At 38.6% G+C, this 22,883-nt stretch overlaps 2 protein-coding genes across 4 annotated transcripts in view; one reads left to right on the top strand and one right to left on the bottom strand.

Moving 5' to 3' along the window:
• LOC106058359 (ras-specific guanine nucleotide-releasing factor RalGPS2-like) overlaps positions 1–22,163 on the bottom strand; it is a 194,897-nt gene extending 172,734 nt beyond the window's left edge. The window contains exons 1-2 of one of the 3 annotated variants that reach the window (XM_056042388.1): positions 7,665–7,747; positions 1,737–2,676 (exon numbers count right to left, since the gene is read on the bottom strand). In XM_056042388.1, coding sequence (XP_055898363.1) covers positions 1,737–2,291 — 555 coding nt within the window. In that variant the 5' untranslated portion in view covers positions 2,292–2,676; positions 7,665–7,747. Of the gene's footprint in view, positions 1–1,736; positions 2,677–7,664; positions 7,748–22,055 lie in introns of those variants that run through there. The other 2 variants (XM_056042393.1, XM_056042389.1) reach the window with 2 other exon arrangements.
• Positions 12,201–16,134, top strand: LOC129928409 (involucrin-like). The gene is made up of 3 exons (XM_056042655.1): positions 12,201–12,251; positions 13,800–15,238; positions 16,080–16,134. The coding sequence occupies exons 1-3, from the start codon at positions 12,201–12,203 to the stop codon at positions 16,132–16,134; spliced, it is 1,545 nt and encodes a 514-aa protein (XP_055898630.1).
• Positions 22,164–22,883: the final 720 nt, after the last annotated feature.

The raw sequence follows: 22,883 nt of genomic DNA on the forward strand, positions 1-22,883 counted from the left end.
CTCGCCGCTAAGGTTGAATGCTTCTTCTTGGCGTAGTTTTGGACTTTGAACTGGTTTAACAGGTAAGACTATTTGACACCAGCAAGCAATAGGGGTTTAAAACAACAAATCATTGACTCCTATGTTTTCATTGCAAGGGAAGTTTACGGCAGACAGATTTCAAAAAGAATAATGAGGACAAAATAGTGGAATGTACGGTCGTCTAGGAAATAACTACGTGGGTATTGTCCAAGTTATTGAAGACTTAGATTTTGAATTTCTGCATCTTTAGGGCGCCTCTGAGTCTACCCATCTCTAATGGGTACCTGACATTAGTTGGGGAAAAAGTAAAGGCGGTTTGTCGTGCTGACCACACGACACCCTCGTCAACCGTGCGCCACTGAAACAGATGACCTTTACATCATCTGCCCTACAGACGGCAAGGTCTGAAAGGGGAACTTTACTTTTAATAGCAATGCCATTGTGTGGATTTATTAATACGTAATGCAAAGACTAAAATAAATGGTGAGTGTGGCAGAAGAACAGCTTGAAATTAAAACGGGTATGACAATCATTACGTTCGTTTGCAAGGTACACAGTATCAAACTATCTATTTATTGACTATGTGACTCGGACAGAAGGGCAGCTATAGCGTGGCACTGGGGGCAAAAAAAAAAAACAACAACAAACTAATTGTCAAACTTCAGCTCATATGAAAATGCATCACGATACGAAGAGGATGGGCATCTGAAAAACCCCTTTCCATGACCCCAACAAGGGATCCATTCTATGCAGTAATGGCCCAGCATCTCGGTCGTCAAAACCAAGTAAAACCCGTATCTGGACAATCTTGGCACTTTGAAAGCAAGCCTTATTAGCTAGTCGGTTAATCATACGCACCAATCATAAAATAAAAGCATCACAAGGTGTTCGTTGTTTCAGCTTTTCATTTCCATGCCCATTCAACCAGACGCTTGATTCCCCCCGACTACCCGAATACAGTTGTGTGATAGAAATCTGTGTGACCCCGGCGTAGAATAAAGAAAGATATTCTGTTCCTAAGACTCGGCTCTATAGACTGGGTCAATGTCTACGTTCTACAAGAGAGCGGGTTCCAGTGCACCTAGCTGATAAGACGTTTGGGGTCTAGATCTCGTCATCGCGTCGTGTTTCCAACAACGGTTCTAGCGTCGTCCAGGCGGGCAACCAGAAATAGCAAGCTAATAAAAACCTGAATAGCGCTGAGTCTCTGAAGGAAAATTATATTTGACAGAGGCTCTTATACACTACCTACAACGATTACGTTACCAAAGATTGTAGAATAAATCTCAAAGTTATGATATTTGTTATTAAAACGGTACTATGGTTTAATGTGGGAACAAAGCAAAGGGCAAGTCATGAAAATTACAAAACAAAACAAAACAACAACAAACAAACAAAAAAACACGGAAAATCAATTTGTTCTTACTAACTGTTAGCACAGAACACCAAACTGTTGGTTAAATGATACAAAAACAACAGAGAAACAAATTTGTCACGAAGAAATGTAATAATAACGGAGTCTGAGAGCCATCGTTCCCTTCATATACCATGCAAGTAAGAAAACCTTTACAGCACTACATGCATAGAACTCCTTGTGGCCTGCAAGAACACAACATAGAGACTTTGGAGAGAACTTTCTCAACATGTACATGTTGAAGCCTACCTAAACTAAGTGTCACCCAACAGGCATGTAACATAAGAACAAAGAGTCTTACCCCTAAATGTGGTTGCATGTGGTAAAGCAGAGGTGCAGCATACTGTGTGGGGAGCTGCGGTAGTTGCAGGAGCGGTTGGTGAGGTAGGTGAAGAGGATGGAGGTGTTGGTGGTTGCGGTGGATAGAGCCAGGATGGAGCGTAACTCCACTGTTCCTGCCACCGTGCTGCTGGGAGGATGCATGGCAGAGGTGCCTGTGAGGGGAAAAGGTCAATGTCGGGGTCGCCGACGTCGGGGAATGCGCGGGGCTTCTGACCTGACCCCCGCGAGGTGGCTGCGGTGGCAAGTGGGCGATGGGCAGGTGCTTGGGGCGCTGGTTGGCGTTGGCCACGGTGAAGGTGCGATTGTCCACCTCCTCGTCAGAGTCGTTGTTATTGTTGCCGTTGCCATGGTGAACGTTGCAGTGACCATTGTCCCTGGTGCTGCTGCCATGAAGGACGCCGAAGTGACCATTGTCCCGGGTGCTGCTGGCGCTCACCACAATGGTGCTCGGGGTCGGGTTACCGGCGTGGATGTTGACAGCATTAATGTGAGTTAACAGCAGATCCACATCCATCTTTATCCACGTGAACTAATCCATGAAAACCTGATTTAACACCTTCGCGTTCAGTAATCCAAAGATCCACTTCTGGCGCTTTCAACAGCGCAGCACTCTATACTCTCCCAGCGGCGATTTGTCTTGATCGAAAACGGGTTCCAGTATACAATCGCTTCTGAATGAATAATACAAGTGTCCTCTGTAGGCGGGAGCGGCAGTGGTCAAACGAAAATGGTTGTGGTATTCGCAATACAGCCAGGTCAACCAGACACTGTTCCTCTCACCAACAACGCGAGAGTTCTCCAGCTGGCCAGTCTTCTCTATCCCTGGAGGCGACATGACTGTCGCATGATGCTGGACACGCCGGACAGAAAATTTCGCTCGCTCCTTTCAGAACAGATAGCTGAATAGAATAGATAAACAATCACAGCTACACCAATACAAACAGTTCACATCATTATATATCACAGAAACCACCTCATTCGGTCCACAGTAGAAGAAATATAACGCTCTATTAAATAATGTCCTAAAACAGAGACACCTGAGTTTCGACCCAGTTTCCCGTCAAATCCGAGCTCCGCGTGCCGTGGTGAAGGAACTACACGTCAAGGGTGAGAAGCCTATACAGGTAAAAAGAGACTGAAGAACCAAGCTACTCTATTTCACCAATCTGAAACTCACGCGTGACCTTAAGAACTTGACCTCTTGCCGCTTTCCAATGTGCACTATATATACAACACTAACCTATCGGAGCTATCTTAAGGCAGGAAAAAAAAAAACCACGGGTGGTAGGTGAGTTATAGCTTAGCGCAACGGTTCCAAAACTTAGATAAAAGCAAAACGATTCTGTCATAATAGAGATTACGCGTTGGAAAGAGACGGGGTTCATCCGCGTACAGTTCTCACCTAAATAAAACGGCGACACTTTAAACAACCATTTTGTCAAAAAAAAAAAAAAAACACAAAAAAAACTACAAGACACATAAGAAACTTGATAAACATTATGGGGAAAAAAATATTAACCTGTGTCTAAGGATACAGTTACACTTTTTTAGCGGCCCCCCTAAATGGGAAAAGAAGCTATTAGTTTTGTGTGGAATGTCTGTCCCGTTTAGATCTCGTAAACTAGAAAAGATAGTGAAAATCTGACACCACAATATTTTAGACCATTCAAAGTTCTGATGCAACGGCTACTTTTTTTCGTTTCTGAAAGCGAAAAATCTAATTTTTAAATCACTTATGTAAGCAGTTTTTTTTTCATAAAAATACACCACTTTTACAACTATTCACTATTAATAGTAACAAACACGGGAGGCTCTTTAGGAGGGGAGATATACACGCACCATATTTATAACATATTTATGCCAAAGGTTTTAGATTTTTGATCAAAACATTTTTTTTTATTACATTTGTAATGCTAAGTTATGTAAGTTCTGTCATACTAACTACAACATTTACACACAAAAAAAAGTTTTCTTTTTTTTTTTTTTAAAGAAAAAATCTATTTAGTATGCATGTAAGTTGGACATAATTTAAAACAACAATTAATAAGTAGGTTTTCATATTATCGCATGGACTGCAGCACTGGCGATGGACAGACTATCACTGAACTAAAGAATTATTTTTTTTACGGAAATGTTTTTTTTCTTAGGAATAAGAGATTGTCCCTTTACAAAACAATTAGATCAATTAATTATTCATTATAAGACATCAGCTAGGCCAAGTTCACATCTAACTTTCACCTTTCCTTTGGTTTATACACTATTTATCTAATATTATTTGATGAATATTAATTTTACCAAAATACGACTCATAAATGAACAAGACAATATCAGCAAGTCCTTGTACGTAACTTTTATAGAAAAAGCTTTCTAATCCAACTATTTTCAGAAATAAACTTATCGCCTTTCTATTACATTGCTATTAGCTTATTTCAACCAGATCGTAAAACCATACGCTATTGATAATAATAATAATAATCTTTATTATCCGTAAGGAAATTTGTCTTACAATTTGTGCATTACACAAAACAAAAAAACATTATAACTATAAGAAACCAAAGTGTACATTCACACCAGACTCACTCATAATTTACATGTGACAAAGTTTATGTCAGATTGTTTCTATTTAATGATTTGATTGCCAGGGGAACAAAAGAGTGTTTGTGTCAGTTTGTCTTTGCTATCGGTGTCTTGTATCTCTTTTGTGATGGTATTTCCAAGCAATACTATATGATCACTAACATGCCCACTATATAGTGTAAAGCTATGGGTAGAAATTGTTGAACAAATCATTCTTACTGGTATCAACGTTCTAACCGTGAGACACACCCACGATACTGGACACAGTGCTGGAAGCAGAGAAAGGGGCAAAGACAGATACCTAGAAGGAGACACTGCGAGATAAGAATGAGAGACACAGATAAAGAAAGAAAGACGAACACCCCATAAAGAGACAGAGAGAAAGAGAATCAGAGAAATGAAGGGAAGAAGGAACGCGAGGAGAATATAAATATCCAGAAAGAGACCGAGAAAGAAATATAGAAACTAGCATGAAAAGAAATACCGAGACAGAAAGAGAGGGGGAGAAAGAGAGAGAGAGAGAGACAGAGAGAGACAGAGAGAGAGAGGGGTACAAGTAAATGTAACGCCCTAAACAAAACGTTTCCACAGTTCCAACATCAGAGAAAAGCCACCTCACACTGAAATCTCAGCTCAAAGACTTTTTGCTATGTCTCGGTCTTGACACCCGGCAGTTTGACATTTAGTTCTGGTAGCAATAACCGAATCAAATGAGAACATGGCAAGTCAATGTTTCCATGCAGCCAAAAGCTGTACAGCTCAGCCTAATAGCAAAGTAACCAGGTCAGGAAAGCTGGACAGCTCAGCCTAATAGCAAAGTAACCAGGTCAGGAAAGCTGGACAGCTCAGCCTAATAGCAAAGTAACCAGGTCAGGAAAGCTGGACAGCTCAGCCTAATAGCAAAGTAACCAGGTCAAGAAAGCTGGACAGCTCAGCCTAATAGCAAAGTAACCAGGTCAGGAAAGCTGGACAGCTCAGCCTAATAGCAAAGTAACCAGGTCAGGAAAGCTGGACAGCTCAGCCTAATAGCAAAGTAACCAGGTCAGGAAAGCTTGACAGCTCAGCCTAATAGCAAAGTAACCAGGTCAGGAAAGCTGGACAGCTCAGCCTAATAGCAAAGTAACCAGATCAGGAAAGCTGGACAGCTCAGCCTAATAGCAAAGTAACCAGGTCAGGAAAGCTGGACAGCTCAGCCTTAATAGCAAAGTAACCAGGTCAGGAAAGCTGGACAGCTCAGCCTAATAGCAAAGTAACCAGGTCAGGAAAGCTGGACAGCTCAGCCTAATAGCAAAGTAACCAGGTCAGGAAAGCTGGACAGCTCAGCCTAATAGCAAAGTAACCAGGTCAGGAAAGCTGGACAGCTCAGCCTAATAGCAAAGTAACCAGGTCAGGAAAGCTGGACAGCTCAGCCTAATAGCAAAGTAACCAGGTCAGGAAAGCTGGACAGCTCAGCCTTAATAGCAAAGTAACCAGGTCAGGAAAGCTGGACAGCTCAGCCTTAATAGCATAGTAACCATGTCAGGAAAGTTTGACAACTCAGCCTAATAGCAAAGTAACCAGGTCAGGAAAGCTGGACAGCTCAGCCTAATAGCAAAGTAACCAGGTCAGGAAAGCTGGACAGCTCAGCCTAATAGCAAAGTAACCAGGTCAGGAAAGCATATATATATATATTGATATAACATCTGCTAATGATGTGTTTTTTAATGGGTTTTTTTCCCCCAAAAGATTTTTAAGACAAAGACTTTCCATCAAAAATTCACTGACCACTGATTGATTGAAGTGCCGGGCGTAACCAGTTAGTAAAAGCAAGTTCAGAATACAAAGAAAATGTCACGGTAGAAAGCTAGACAGCGGGTTTCATCCCATGGCGGCATGAGTAGCAGCGAGACCATTCGTTATAGAAGGCCTCAACGGTGACCTGCAACGTCACAGCCTGTGGGCAGTTTAGACCAATAGCTCGTTGCCACACCGTACAGACCTGTGACATGGCAACGAGTTTTTGGTCCAAGCTGCCCACAGGTTCTGACGATGCAGGTCAGTATTCAGGTGACGTAGCAACGAGTTTTTGGTCCAAGCTGCCCACAGGTTCTGACGATGCAGGTCAGTATTCAGGTGACGTAGAAACGAGTTATTGGTCTAAACTGCCTACAGGTTCTGATTGCAGGTCAGTGTTCAGGGCTCTTCTAAGGATTGGTCTCGGAAGCAGTCCGAAAATGGGTTCTCTTAAAAGTCTATCTAAAAGTGAACGTTAGAGCTCTATCGCCAAAATAACAACAATAATAAGATCATAATTCAAATTCTAGTTCCAATAACACGACTAAATCTACAACTTCTATCCGTAAAAACAAAACTCTAAAAAAAAACCTGGGGTACTTTGCAGTCAATCAATGGAGCTCAAAACACGAATGTGCAGGGTTAGTCTTCTAGTCTAGCATGTTTTTGGTTGTCTGACTTTCACCAGCCTTAAGTTTTAAAGTGTTCTCATTTTATCTTCCAGGTCTGTGCATGCACACTTACAAAGTGATTAGACCAACAGTTCCAAAATGTGTTTGGACTTATCAGCACCAAGCAGCGAAACGAAAGATTAGACTTTTTAAATGGGAACACGAATTAAAGACAGCTGAAAAACTGACATTGCATATTCAAAAATTGTAGACTTTTTTTTTTGTTTTCTGAACTGTCGGGTACATTATTGCCATCCTAATTTTACACAATTAAATACAACGCATCTAGTAACTAGAAATCGTGATAAATGTGTGTATTTATCTGAGCTTCGAATCAGATAACAATCATTAGTGATTCTAGTTTGAGGATTTTGGATAGTTTCACATAGTTGAACACACATAAAGAGTCTAGATAAGAACTTAATATTACAAATAATAAAACGGGATGGTAAAAACACATATTGATAAAATCCAAATTTCGACACAGAAATCATTGGCTACAAATATCTAACCAAACACACACACACAAACATATACTCTGCCACGTAGCGATGAGCTAACAACAACCACTATAATCCAAACCGCCAAGTGAAAACGTTAAGCTCTTAAGGCTGAACCCTTAAGTTCACACACAAACAATACGCCAGTGCCACAATGCTGAAAGCACGAGAGAGCCCAGATTCTATCCACACAACAGGACCTGAAGAAACAACAGCACAGAGGGTCTCAGAAGTCACACGCAAAAGTACCCCAACACTTAGTCCACAGCGTGTTCCTAAACATCGCACAATCCCTGAAATGTCCACGCGTCCACCCCCCCCCCCCCCCCCACAAATCACAACAACAGAAACATTCTCAAAGCTAACCCTACAGATCCAAGAGAAATTCGGGAACACCTCCTCCTCCTTCTAACTCAAGCTCTCACTGAGTCAAAAATCAATCAAATCGGGGGCCCCGCAAATCTGGGAAGAAGAAGAAGAAAAAAAAAAGGGGGGGGGGAACCACGAAAAGAAAGAGAAAAGAGGAGAGGGCGGGGGGGGGGTATGAAATAACGAGAGAGATAGGAGGGAGAAAGAATCACGAGAAGGGAATGCCGAAGGTGAGTGTAGATTCAGGTAAAAAAAAAAAAAAAGTTCTCCTGCCAGCAAAACTCCATGGTTCCTCTTGCTCCTGTCAGGCGTGAGTGAGTGTGTGTGTGTGAGTGAGTGAGAGAGAGGGAGAGAAGGAAGGGAGGATAAACTGGCTAACAATCTAGGTTAAAAACAAAAGTATAGGTCCGTGTGCAAGTGATATAGGAAGACATCATGAGCACCTGACTATCATCACACTCAACTAAAGTAACCAACAGACTAAGTAACTAAATGTGTGATATATAAACACATCATAAGCACATATCATCCCATTCGACCAAAGTAACCAACAGACTAACATCTGAAGATAACTAAATGTGTGATATATAAACACATCATAAGCACCTGACTATCATTACATTCAACTAAAGTAACCAACAGACTAAGTGAAGATAACTAAATGTGTGATATATAAACACATCATAGGCACCTGACTATCATTACATTCAACCGAGTAACCAACAGACTAAGTGAAGATAACTTAATGTGTGATATATGAACACATCATAAGCACATATCATCCCATTCAACCTAAGTAACCAACAGACTAACATCTGAAGATAACTAAATGTGTGATATATGGACACATTCTAAGCACCTATCATCACATTCAACCAAAGTAACCAACAGATTAACATCTGAAGATAACTAAATGTGTGATATATGGACACATCCTAAGCACCTATCATCACATTCAACCTAAGTAACCAACAGACTAACATCTGAAGATAACTAAATGTGTGATATATGGACAATTCATAAGCACCTGACTATCATTACATTCACCCAAAGTAACCAACAGACTAACATCTGAAGATAACTAAATGTGTGATATATATGGACACATCCTAAGCACCTATCATTACATTCACCCAAAGTAACCAACAGACTAACATCTGAAGATAACTAAATGTGATATATATATATATGAACACATCCTAAGCACCCATCATTACATTCACCCCAGGTAACCAACAGACTAACATCTGAAGATAACTAAATGTGTGATATTTAACATAGTATACCCTCCCCCTCCTCTTGTTTTTAAAACTTGTACGAAGAGATCGAGATCTAAAATTTTTTTTTTGCATTTTATCAAATTAAAGAATTTAGACGTAGCCTCCTTCCATTTCTAAGTTCTTTACAACTAAACATCTTGATAACAACTGGTTACGTTTACATTTTTCTTTCTAAAAATATTTCTGAAGAACCTTTCATCTAGAAATCCACTTCCCCCTTTTTTTTTTCATTTCCCCATCAATTTACATTACGTAACATTTTCTTTAACTTTATACGATTGTGACGCCCAAACTAAGACCCGCGGGCCAGATCCAGCAATATGCGTGCTGCTATTCGAAGTTACAATGGAATGGAGTATGTGGGGGAGGGGGGGGGGTAAATACGCCTTGAAATTCTCAAAAGTGAAATCTGATGAGCCAAAGAATGTCTTAATTCTAATGAGCCAAAGAATGCCTTAATTCTGATGAGCCAAAGAATGCCTTAATTCTGATGAGCCAGAGAATGCCTTAATTCTGATGAGCCAGAGAATGCCTTAATTCTGATGAGTCAAAGAATGCCTTAATTCTGATGAGCCAAAGAATGCCTTAATTCTGATGAGCCAAAGAAGGCCTTAATTCTGATGAGCCAGAGAATGCCTTAATTCTGATGAGCCAAAGAATGTCTTAATTCTGATGAGCCAAAGAATGCCTTAATTCTGATGAGCCAAAGAATGTCTTAATTCTGATGAGCCAAATAATGCCTTAATTCTGATGAGCCAAAGAATGCCTTAATTCTGATGAGCCAAAGAATGCCTTAATTCTGATGAGCCAAAGAATGCCTTAATTTTGATGAGCCAAAGAATGCCTTAATTCTGATGAGCCAAAGAATGCCTTAATTCTGATGAGCCAAAGAATGCCTTAATGCTGATGAGCCAAAGAATGCCTTAATTCTGATGAGCCAAAGAATGCCTTAATTCTGATGAGCCAGAGAATGCCTTAATTCTGATGAGCCAAAGAATACCTTAATGCTGATGAGCCAGAGAATGCCTTATTAATTCTGATGAGCCAAAGAATGCCTTAATTCTGATGAGCCAGAGAATGCCTTAATGCTGATGAGCCAAAGAATGCCTTAATGCTGATGAGTCAAAGAATGCCTTAATTCTGATGAGCCAGAGAATGCCTTAATTCTGATGAGCCAAAGAATGCTTAATTCTGATGAGCCAGAGAATGCCTTAATGCTGATGAGCCAAATAATGTCTTATTAATTCTGATTAGCCAAAGAATGCCTTCATTCTGATGAGCCAAAGAATGCCTTATTAATTCTGATGAGCCAAATAATGTCTTTTTAATTCTGATGAGTCAAAGAATGCCTTAATTCTGATGAGCCAAAGAATGCCTTAATTCTGATGAGCCAAAGAATGCCTTAATTCTGATGAGCCAAAGAATGCCTTAATTCTGATGAGCCACAGAATGCCTTAATTCTAATGAGCCAAAGAATGCCTTAATTCTGATGAGCCAAAGAATGTCTTATTAATTCTGATGAGCCAAATAATGTCTTATTAATTCTGATTAGCCAAAGAATGCCTTAATTCTGATGAGCCAGAGAATGCCTTAATGCTGATGAGCCAAATAATGTCTTATTAATTCTGATTAGCCAAAGAATGCCTTCATTCTGATGAGCCAAAGAATGCCTTATTAATTCTGATGAGCCAAATAATGTCTTTTTAATTCTGATGAGTCAAAGAATGCCTTAATTCTGATGAGCCAAAGAATGCCTTAATTCTGATGAGCCAAAGAATGCCTTAATTCTGATGAGCCAAAGAATGTCTTATTAATTCTGATGAGCCAAATAATGTCTTATTAATTCTGATTAGCCAAAGAATGCCTTAATTCTGATGAGCCAGAGAATGCCTTAATGCTGATGAGCCAAATAATGTCTTATTAATTCTGATTAGCCAAAGAATGCCTTCATTCTGATGAGCCAAAGAATGCCTTATTAATTCTGATGAGCCAAATAATGTCTTATTAATTCTGATGAGTCAAAGAATGCCTTAATTCTGATGAGCCAAAGAATGCCTTAATTCTGATGAGCCAAAGAATGCCTTAATTCTGATGAGCCAAAGAATGCCTTAATTCTGATGAGCCAAAGAATGCCTTAATTCTGATGAGCCAAAGAATGTCTTATTAATTCTGATGAGCCAAAGAATGTCTTATTAATTCTGATTAGCCAAAGAATGCCTTAATTCTGATGAGCCAAAGAATGTCTTAATTCTGATGAGCCAAAGAATGCATGAAATCTGATGAGCCAGGGAATGCCCTAATTCTGATGAGCCAAAGAATGCCTTAATTCTGATGAGCCAGGGAATGTCTTAATTCTGATGAGCCAAAGAATGCATGAGATCTTATGAGCCAAAGAATGCCTTGATTCTGATGAGCCAGAGAATGCCTTAGATCGGATGAACCAAAGAATGCCGGGAATCCTTGTATACGTGACGAAATAACAGCGTTCGTACTAAATAAAATATTTTCATTCTCCAAGTAGACATCACGAACAGAAGGAACTGTGAACACAATAGGATTTCATTTCAAAAACTATTTCACAAAAGTAGACTAAACATGAAGCTTAAAACTTATGAACTGATCCCGCTTATTGTCTTCCCCTGAATAAATACCTTCTCCGCGACACATGGAAGAACCAGAGTCTTCTAGTGGCTAAACCCCAGCTTATTTTGAACTCTGTCTAGAAAATACAATAAACATGAATGTGTGTAACGTTATTTGTAGCTCCCATGGCTATATTTATATCTATTAGAAAAATTACTGTTGTTTCTCGAAATGCAAACATGTATACACAATACAAACAACATTGACTTTGACACTTATAATTAGGCAACATTTGGCACCTCAAAATGGCCACCCACAGTGCATTACGAAACCGCAAGTGCGGTGATGGCGCCGTGATACGCGTGTCAGAAATTTATATGCCCTCCACCCCCCCCCCCCAACCCCAAGTTTAAAAAAAAAGGAAGGACAGCACTTATCCCGCCCACCTAAGCAGACGACCGATCGCCCCCCCCCCCCTCCCAAGGGTAGACGTATCCCTTATTAAGAAACGCCACAACGCATTACAGGAAGAGTGCACTAATTCTAGAAAACAGCCAAAGACAGCGGCAGGGGCAAGGGAATTAATCTACTCTTGAACTTGTGACATCTCTGGAAAAAAAAGAGTTACGAGGCCCTGCATACATGGGCTCCAAAAAATGACTTCGTCAAGATGGTTTCAGGACCGAGAGGCCGTATTCAAGATTTAGCTCGTATGCCGGAAGTATTTTTAAACTAGCAAAGTAGTAGGCGAAATAAGGCAGCCGTAGGTTTGTTTCATTAAATATTACAAGCTTGGCTCAATCAATGTTACGATTATATTTGAAAGACGTATTAATAATGTGTTCGGAATGTCTATGTTCGGAATTATGTTTTTGTTCATTTGGAGTCGAGTTGTTACTAACTTCAAGTTAGAAGTTTGAGAAACAATGACCTAATAAGGGGCTCTTAGTTTGAAGACTTTCTTCAATCCAATCTGTATTTACAAAGCTTATATCAAGTCGCTCTGTCTGGTAAAATGTTTGCACACCTTATGTCTGCCGCACCCAATCTCGGATAAAGCTGAAATTTTGCACAATTATTTCTTTGACCTGACCTCACAAGAATCAATAAAAAATATTTACCAATTTTTTAATTGCCTAATGGTAATTAATTATTTTGTTTGGCATCTTGAACAAGGGAAAGAAGTTGTACTTGACAGAATGTAGTGATAAAAGTTGAATTAGTCGCCTTGAGGACTCGAGTAAACATTTGTTAATGCATTTAAAAATAAAGATCATCTAAACATTCACAAAGTTACCCCCTTCTTCCCTCCCCCTTTCCCAACTGGTCCAGGCAAGTGATAGCATCATAGCGCATTGAGAAAGCAAACAAAAAAAAAAAAGGTAAAACTATTTCTAATCGCACAGATTTATTATGTCTAGGTCCATCATAATTATAAATACACGAGTGGTCACAACTAATTGAAATAATTACACTTAATATAAGATTTGTTGCTGGTTTGTTTTGTTTTAAAGTGTCATTTCATGTTTTTCTTGTTTAGTTAGTTTGGAAAAAAATCAAACATGATTGAACCTCGCAAATGGTAAAACACCAGTTCTAAATGACCACTGGTAAAAAAGTGCATGCACATAATGTACATGGTTGTAGATCGGGAAATTCAATTGCAGACACACAAAAAAGCGCCGCTCCTCAGTGTAACCCCAAGAACTGGAGAAGATGACGAGGCGCCCATCAATCTTACACATCAGCTCAAGCAATATTATTATAGCTGTTATATTATTATAGCTTTTATATAGCGCTACTTTCGTGCTTATAGCATGCTCAGAGCGCTTTTGGTCCAACCTCATTTTGTGGACCAGTGGTGGGGAGGGGGTATCTAGGAGTTGGTTTTCCGTGCTGCCTTTAGGCGCTCAGTAAACACAACTCTGCCCGAGTCGGGTGTCGAACCTCGAGCCCCCTTCTAGGTAGCCGAGCCAAGCCAAGTTCAAGCGCACTTGGCCTCTCGACCACGCTTCCCAAATACTAATATCAAAAAGCCCAATGAATGAAGTGGTATATGTGACGCATATTGCATTCAAGGTCATCCACGCTTTTCAATTTCGAAACGCCCAAGACGTTTCCATTAACTACACGTGCACACCGTATCACGTGACTGTAGAGCAGTGTTCCCCAAACTGTGTTCCGCGAGGCCTGAATAGGTGGTTCCGCGATCTACTGGAATGGCTAACTAGTAGGCCACGACATGAATTACTCTCTCTAATGTCTAAAGAATCAGCAAGGTGTTCCGCTGAATACTCAGAATGAGCAAGGTGTTCCACTGAATACTCAGAATGAGCGAGGTGTTCCGCTGAATACTCAGAATGAGCGAGGTGTTCCGCTGAATACTCAGGATGAGCGAGGTGTTCCGCTAAATACTCAGGATGAGCGAGGTGTTCCGCTAAATACTCAGAATGAGCGAGGTGTTCCGCTGAATACTCAGAATGAGCGAGGTGTTCCGCTAAATACTCAGAATGAGCGAGGTGTTCCGCTGAATACTCAGAATGAGCGAGGTGTTCCGCTGAATACTCAGAATGAGCGAGGTGTTCCGTTGAATACTCAGAATGAGCAAGGTGTTCCACTGAATACTCAGAATGAGCAAGGTGTTCCACTGAATACTCAGAATGAGCGAGGTGTTCCGTTGAATACTCAGAATGAGCAAGGTGTTCCACTGAATACTCAGAATGATCGAGGTGTTCCACTGAATACTCAGAATGAGCGAGGTGTTCCGCTGAATACTCAGAATGAGCGAGGTGTTCCGTTAAATACTCAGAATGAGCAAGGTGTTCCGCTGAATACTCAGAATGAGCGAGGTGTTCCGCTAAATACTCAGGATGAGCGAGGAGTTCCGCTAAATTCTCAGAATGAGCGAGGTGTTCCGCTGAATACTCAGAATGAGCAAGGTGTTCCACTGAATACTCAGAATGAGCGAGGTGTTCCGCTGAATACTCAGAATGAGCGAGGTGTTCCGTTGAATACTCAGAATGAGCGAGGTGTTCCGTTGAATACTCAGAATGAGCGAGGTGTTCCGTTGAATACTCAGAATGAGCGAGGTGTTCTGCTGAATACTCAGAATGAGCAAGGTGTTCCGCTGAATACTCAGAATGAACGAGGTGTTCCGTTGAATACTCAGAATGAGCGAGGTGTTCCGCTGAATACTCAGAATGAGCGAGGTGTTCCGCTGAATACTCAGAATGAGCGAGGTGTTCCGTTGAATACTCAGAATGAGCAAGGTGTTCCACTGAATACTCAGAATGAGCGAGGTGTTCCGCTGAATACTCAGAATGAGCGAGGTGTTCCGTTGAATACTCAGAATGAGCGAAGTGTTCCGTTGAATACTCAGAATGAGCGAGGTGTTCCGCTGAATACTCAGAATGAGCAAGGTGTTCCGCTGAATACTCAGAATGAGCGAGGTGTTCCGCTGAATACTCAGAATGAGCGAGGTGTTCCGCTGAATACTCAGAATGAGCGAGGTGTTCCGCTGAATACTCAGAATGAGCGAGGTGTTCCGCTGGATACTCAGAATGAGCGAGGTGTTCCGCTGGATACTCAGAATGAGCGAGGTGTTCCGCTAAATACTCAGAATGAGCGAGGTGTTCCGCTGAATACTCAGAATGAGCGAGGTGTTCCGCTGAATACTCAGAATGAGCGAGGTGTTCCGTTAAGGAAAAAGTTTGGGAAACACTGCAGTCTAGAGAGTTGAAAAAAAAAAAGCCTGTCTTTGGTGGTTCTCGTTTTATTGGGAAGTGAATAGACAAAGCGTCGTCTCTATAAAAATAAAAAAAAATTGGCGAATGGCCAAATGTACTACTTTATTAAAACCTGGGTATTAAGAGAACACCTCACTAAGAAACCCAGATGTTGGGTTTTTTTTTTTAAATATATTCCAAACTAAACAAAGACATGTTTAAAATCTCGACCTCAATATCATAGCCCGGAGGACCATCTGCAAACAATAGCTATATACGTTTGAATGAATTTCAAATATTGCTTTGCATCTCGCTGTTGACCTCTTCCAGTCGAAAGTTTACATTCAACTGATTTGGTGCCTGCAGACAGGGGGGGGGGAGCTTTTATTGGAGTTTATTTCATTACAAGAGAGGGCACTACGAACTCACTTCCGTTACGGTATAACGGAAAAAGTGGGGGTAAGGTTGGGTTTTTTAACAAAATAGAAACGATGCAAATCTGGGGTTTTCTTTTATTAAACAATCAACTTATTCTTTCCTATCGTCTGCGCGAAATCTCAATTCGGCTCTTTCTTTCTTCTCTCCCCTTCCATCCTATCGCCGCAAGTCGTTAGACGTCAAAACAGGCACAGATAACCGGGAAATGCAGGGAAGAAACGGAAGAGGGTTGCGCGCCCCTCAACTAGGTCTGGGTAAAAGAGGAAGAGAAGGAGGAGGATGTGGACGAAAATAGCGCCACCAAATTTAAAAGTGTGCCCGAAATAATTTTCAGCGGCCTGCATCTTTCAATAAAATTTATGTGAATATATATATATTTTTTTTAGCTCCCTCTTAGTTCTCGACTCCAAACAAGAGCTTCTTGGAGGACTCCAGATATAAACAAATGAGAGGCAGAAACAGGGTGGTGGTGGGGGGGGGGGCAACTTATTTAGTCAGGTAAACAAGTTTATGCACATGGAGACGGAGGGGGGATAACTCTGCAAAGTGAGGATGAAAGGGAGAGAAGAAAGACGTTCTCTACAAGTATATCAAACAATAAGACGTGCTCTTATTAGATTCAAGCTATGATTAGAGGGGGGGGGGAAGAGGAGGGGAATGTACCGTTTAATTTACTTGATGCGGACAGAACTTGTGAGAGCCAATTAAAAATCCAGCGCAGGCGAAAGAAAAAAAAAGATGAAAAATGCAGGAGATTGTGAAAAACAAATAATGGTTTTGAAATGGTGAATATATATGAGAGGTGCTTTTTTTTTTTCTTTCTGTATTTTTGTATTTTCAAAACAAGATATTGAAGACTTGGAGACAGAAAGTCACGAGTTCTAGAGCAAGTAAATTCGGCTAATAAATTGAAATACAATCGATCCAAGTGAATCGGATCACACTGGGACAAGAACTATTGCTAAGAACAGGCAGGTTTGATTACAAGAACTTATTCCCTACTTCACAATGTTTTCAGTAGGGCAGGGTTCAGCCTCAATAGGATTACCTACACTCGATTATAATAAATTGCCAAATGCAACCGGAAATTCAGAGGATAAATCTCCCTATGCCATGCTGGGATGCGCAGATTAAAAATGTAGGCTCTTGATGACCAGCAAATCTTCAAATTGAAAACTAGATCAGTTGTTTTATAAATACATACAGGTGGTCATCATGACAGACTATTAGAAGAAAGGGACAGAGTTATTCTGGACATGTCTATTGAAAATTTTATAAAAGAAAGACAAAAGAACATATCAGGGTTGCTGGTCAGTTCATACAACCAATATAACTCCATTATTGTCAGTTAACAGCAGAAATATTATCTCTGTGATTTGAAATTCAATCCAAGGTTCCGATTTATGTTCTTTTTTTTTTTTCTCTGTGAATTGATTTTGAAAGAATTAAACTTAAATCAAGTAAAAAAGCTGTTACTTTGGTGTCTAATAATCAGTTGCCTGGTCGGGATGGTTGCCTGGTAGTGCGGTTTGCGCGCTGGACTGTCATTTGGATTTATCGATGGTCCAGGGTTCAAACCCTGCCCGCTCCTGCGGGAGGTTTGGACTAGGAATTAAACTATCTTCAACTCTGAAGGAACATCCGAAACATGTAAAACATTTTACGAACATTTTACAGCAAGTGTTCTTTTTGTATTGTGAGATGAGACAAATACAACTATACAACAGAAACCAACACTTAGTTACACTAGAGATAAAAAATGCCACACTCTGAGAAGAGCTGTAATGTTGGGTATAGTTCACAGATGACTCTTCAGAACCTAGAACTGTCTGTTAAGGCATAGAATATCTTATCTATTTTAAAATACAGACCTTACCTTAAAAAAGAAGATGATTACATCTTACGCATCTCCCTAGGTCAATCTAGTCATGCATATAAATCAATCAACTTAAACTCTGTTAAGTCATTGGTTTTCCTGGCTGATTCAGGGAGCCCATTCCAAGCCCTAATAGCGTAGGGGAGAAGGAGCATTTATGCAACTTTGTCAGAGCATACGAAACAAGACATGTGAAAATTGTGATGTGTATGCTAATTAAGCTTGAACTTAAAGTCTACTAGTAATGTTGTAGTTACATTATCAATGGGGGAGCTCTAGTTTAGAATAAGTAAAAAATGCAAACAATGCAAAGCTCATTGATGTATGATAAAGAATAGGTTCAAAGGTTAAGATTTGAGGATCTGTGTAGCAGCGTTGCATTTAATGTCATTAAACCATCACAACAATGTGTCCTCCTGATACTGTCACACAGGAAACTTCAATTTCTTTGCCTGGTAGGGAAATTTTATTTCTTAGCCTCTGTCACATACTTTAGGGAACTTCTATTTCTTAGCCTCTGTCACATACTTTAGGGAACTTCTATTTCTTAGCCTCTGTCACATACTTTAGGGAACTTCTATTTCTTAGCCTCTGTCACATACTTTAGGGAACTTCTATTTCTTAGCCTCTGTCACATACTTTAGGGAACTTCTATTTCTTAGCCTCTGTCACATACTTTAGGGAACTTCTATTTCTTAGCCTCTGTCACATACTTTAGGGAACTTCTATTTCTTAGCCTCTGTCACATACTTTAAGGAACTTCTATTTCCTTAGCATTTATCACACACTTTAAGAACCAGTGAAATCTGCCCATGTGGAGTATCACCAAAGAATGCTGACCACGTCCTCCAAAACTGCTCTCTTTACCAAGAGGCCAGTAAAAGACACTGGCCCCCAAAACACCCCAATAGAAAGAAAACTATATGGAGAGCTCCCTGATTTGGAAACCTCTGCACAGTTCATCTCATGTATTGGTCTAGTCATCTGAACACTCCAACATAACAATGAGAACGAAGAAGAAGAACACACTTTAGGGAACTTCTATTTCTTAGCCTCTGTCACATACTTTGGGGAACTTCTATTTCTTAGCCTCTGTCACATACTTTGGGGAACTTCTATTTCTTAGCCTCTGTCACATACTTTAGGGAACTTCTATTTCTTAGCCTCTGTCACATACTTTAGGGAACTTCTATTTCTTAGCCTCTGTCACATACTTTGGGGAACTTCTATTTCTTAGCCTCTGACACATACTTTAGGGAACTTCTATTTCTTAGCCTCTGTCACATACTTTAGGGAACTTCTATTTCTTAGCCTCTGTCACATACTTTGGGGAACTTCTATTTCTTAGCCTCTGACACATACTTTAGGGAACTTCTATTTCTTAGCCTCTGTCACATACTTAAGGGAACTTCTATTTCTTAGCCACTGTCACATACTGTAGAGAACTTCTATTTCTTAGCCTCTGTCACATACTTTAGGGAACTTCTTTTTCTTAGCCACTGTCACATACTTTGGGGAACTTCTATTTCTTAACCTGTCACATACTTTGGGGAACTTAGCCAAGTTTAAAAGATTATGAAAGAGAATGCTATAATGTTCCAAATGTTCAAAACGAAATGGACAAAAAGATTTGGACTTATAAAAATTATAATTACTATTAAGTCAAAGACGATTAATAATGTTTGTAAGCATTAGAGTTTGAATGTTCTTGTCCAATGGCAAACATGCCTACATAGTGACTTTAACTGATATGTAATAACTATTTAGAAATGTGGGGCCCAGTGGCTGAGTGGTTAAGCGCTTGGCTTCCAAACCTGGGGTTTTGAGTTTGACTGGGATTTTGAATTTCAGGATTTTTAGGGTGCCCCTGAATCCAACCAACTCTAATGGGTACCTTAATTTAGTTGGGAAAGTAAAAGCAGGTGATAATTTTGCTGGCCACATGGCACCCCGCTCGTTAACTATTGGCCAAAGAAACAGATGACCTTAACATTATCTGCCCTATAGAGTGCAAAGTCTTAAAGGGGAACTTTATTATTTAGAAATGTAAATATTTTTTTGTATAAAAAATGTGAATATCCATTTTATATTATATTAATATATAGAATTTATAGAACAGATCTATTTACTGGCATTAGTTATTTATGCATTATATCTGCTGTATATATTGAATCTATATAAAAATCTAGATACATTTGATATTTAGACTAGAGATCTTATCTAGATCCATCTAATCTATACATTTATAGACTAAAATAGATCTAGTCTTAAATCTATTATGACTCATCTTTTTCCCATTGCTACTTTTACTTTACTTTAGGACTAAACATATAATATAGATCCAAAGAAACTAAGAGGCAAAATAGAGCAGTGAGATTTAGAAAACATGAATATAATAATATAAGAATATATTACATTCACATTTGATTAGAATAGAAACAGTATTAACATCATTGGACAGATAAATAACATCACGAAATAGAATAGTAAATTTAGAGACACTTCAGGACAGAAGACTAAAAAGTAAAGTAGAAATAATATTTATATAAACAAAACATGAACCATAATACAAATTTTATCTTAATAAATGTATTAATATAAAATACTCAGAAAGACACACAGTCAGAAAGATAAAGGCACATTTCTTTTTATTTTTTATTTTCTTCCATCTAGATCTAGATTATTATATAAATTTGTAGATATATCTAGATCTATGTTCTCGCTCTACATTTAATAGTAGGACAAATCATACACATGCTAGATTTACATATCTAGTAACTTTACATTACTGTGTGTCATTACTGATTAGTTAGACTCAATAACATCATTAAAAACAACATTTATGACTTAAACTATAAATTGACACATGAAAGGTCAACAGTAACGCCCATGATTTAGAATCTAGATCTAGAGTTTATAAGATAAGACATAAATAATATAAATGAGATTTATAAGACTTACTTAAAGACTTTTAAAGACATTGTCATATTTCACTGTCTTTTGTGTTTACAGTTTAGTCATCGATTTAGATCTATATTTTTAGTATACTTATACTACATAGATATCTAGATTACTAGATCTATTAAAGAATCTAGATCTAGATTTCTAGACTCTACCTGCTGTTCACACTGTTTATATACTATTAAGTATTATATACTACAGTATTTATAAGTACAATAAGTATTTAATTAATAATTATAAATTATATACTAGTATTAGATCTAGATCTTTAGAAGTAATCTAACTATATTCTAGATGATAGATCTATTAAATCTATACTCATTACTACTTTATTATATTAGATATACTATAGTTATAGTTACACTATAGTACTATCAATTACTATCATACTATACTGAGTTGTATATTATACTATAGTATAAGTATAGGGTATAGGCTAGGACTATAGGATAAAAACTAGATTAGAATCTAGACTATATAGATTATACTGATTATACTGATTATAGTAATTATAGAAATATCTAGATCTAGAATATCTGTACTAGATAGTACATTACTATTACTATTCATATTTATATATAAATATACTATAGATCAATAATAGACAATATCATAGATCTAGAGTCTATGTCTATAGTGACTATAGTAGTATAGAGACTAGATTAGATAGAGGCATATCCACATTATTATCAGTATACTCCATTTTATTATTCACTATGGCTCAGTATGACTTTAGAATCACTTACACTAGGTCTAGGCTGACAAGGTCTAGATCTACTATACATCTCTCTATACTCTATTCTATATTTATTAGATCTAGATAATCTAGAGTAGAGAGAATCTATGTCTACTAATGACTAATTTGTCTAATTCTAATACTACTAATTATAGTCTAGATCTAGGTCTAGGTGTAGACTAGTAACTCTAGTACTAGACTCTAGGGGGGGAGTAGTAGGTGTCTTCTCACTTCTCTTCTCAGTTCTGTCCTGACAACTCACACTCAGACGACTCAGTCTCAGAGCTTTAATTATTTTAAACTAAACTAAAGCCTAAGTCTAAGACACTAGGCTAGCCCTCTAGCTAGACTTGACAGTGACTAGACTAGAGTAGACAGTCACAGTGAGTAAATTTGAGTAAAGACTGTGACTTATTTTCTGTGAATAGTGAGTGTGACTCTGACTAGTGTGAGTGTCGGACTGTCACTGTGATGTGTGGGAGTAGTTTAAGTGTGAGTAATCAAGCAAGTTAGCAAGTATGAAAAAAGTGTGAGTGTGAGTCGGTGATTGAGACTGAGTGTGCTGTGACGTGTTTCTTGGAAGTTTCTATTTAAGTTAATTAACTTAACTTCTTAAGTCTTAACTCTTAAGTGAAATTGAAATTAAGTAATAAGTCTAAGTTAGACTTATGACTTAGATCTAGATCTAATCTAAGTCATCTAAGTCTTAATTAACTATTCTATTTCTACTCTAGATAGTCTAGATCTAGATTTTCTAAATTATTTAGGTATTTTAGATCTAAAACCTACCAAGAATTCAGTCTCAGTGTTAAAATCAATTTATAAACAAGATCCTCTGGTGCATATCGATAATTTGTATTCTTTGTTTTCGCAGACACACATTTATTAGTGACGTCATTGTTTTCTGTGTATACATTGATGAAAAAAAAAGAGACTGACCTATATTGACCTGAAATTTTCAAGGCAAGTCTTCGTTGATCTTGAGAATAATAGATCTAATCTAAACCTAGATCTAGTTCAACATGGTTCAACTGAGGTTAACGATTGCAAATGTAGACCCTCCTGAAGTTAAGGGTTAGCAGACGTCCAGCTAAAATCTTAAATCTTATATAATACAGACGTTACTTAAAAAAAGAAGATGGTTAAACAGCATTTTAGTTTTATGTTCCTGTTTGATTAGTATAAATCTTTTAATAAACCTTAATTCTTTCTAGTTATATTTTGGTGTTGAATTCAATTCATTCATAAGAGATGTTTAATAAAATCGCTAAATCCCAAAACTGTTAGCGTTCTTACGTATTCTGTCCATCGTCATAAAAATTTTCATTTAATGTCTCAAAATAAAAATTTAAAAAAAAAACTAGCATTTTAGTTCATTATAATTCATTATGAAAGAAACAAATTCATTTTATATCCGAAAATCTTTGAAAGGTCTTTAGTTCAACGATGAGCTGCTAACCACTGTAAAAAAAAACGTAAACTCATTAGCCAGATAACAAGGTCCCCATGGGCTTGCATAAGACTTTCCGTAATGGAACAGTACCAGAAAAAGTAGAAGAGATAGATAAAGAAAGCCATGGGAAGACTACATTAAAGAATGTACAGGCCATTAATTGG

The sequence above is a fragment of the Biomphalaria glabrata genome, chromosome 9 (genome assembly GCF_947242115.1).
Source record: "Biomphalaria glabrata chromosome 9, xgBioGlab47.1, whole genome shotgun sequence".
NCBI classification, from domain to species: Eukaryota; Metazoa; Mollusca; class Gastropoda; family Planorbidae; genus Biomphalaria; species Biomphalaria glabrata.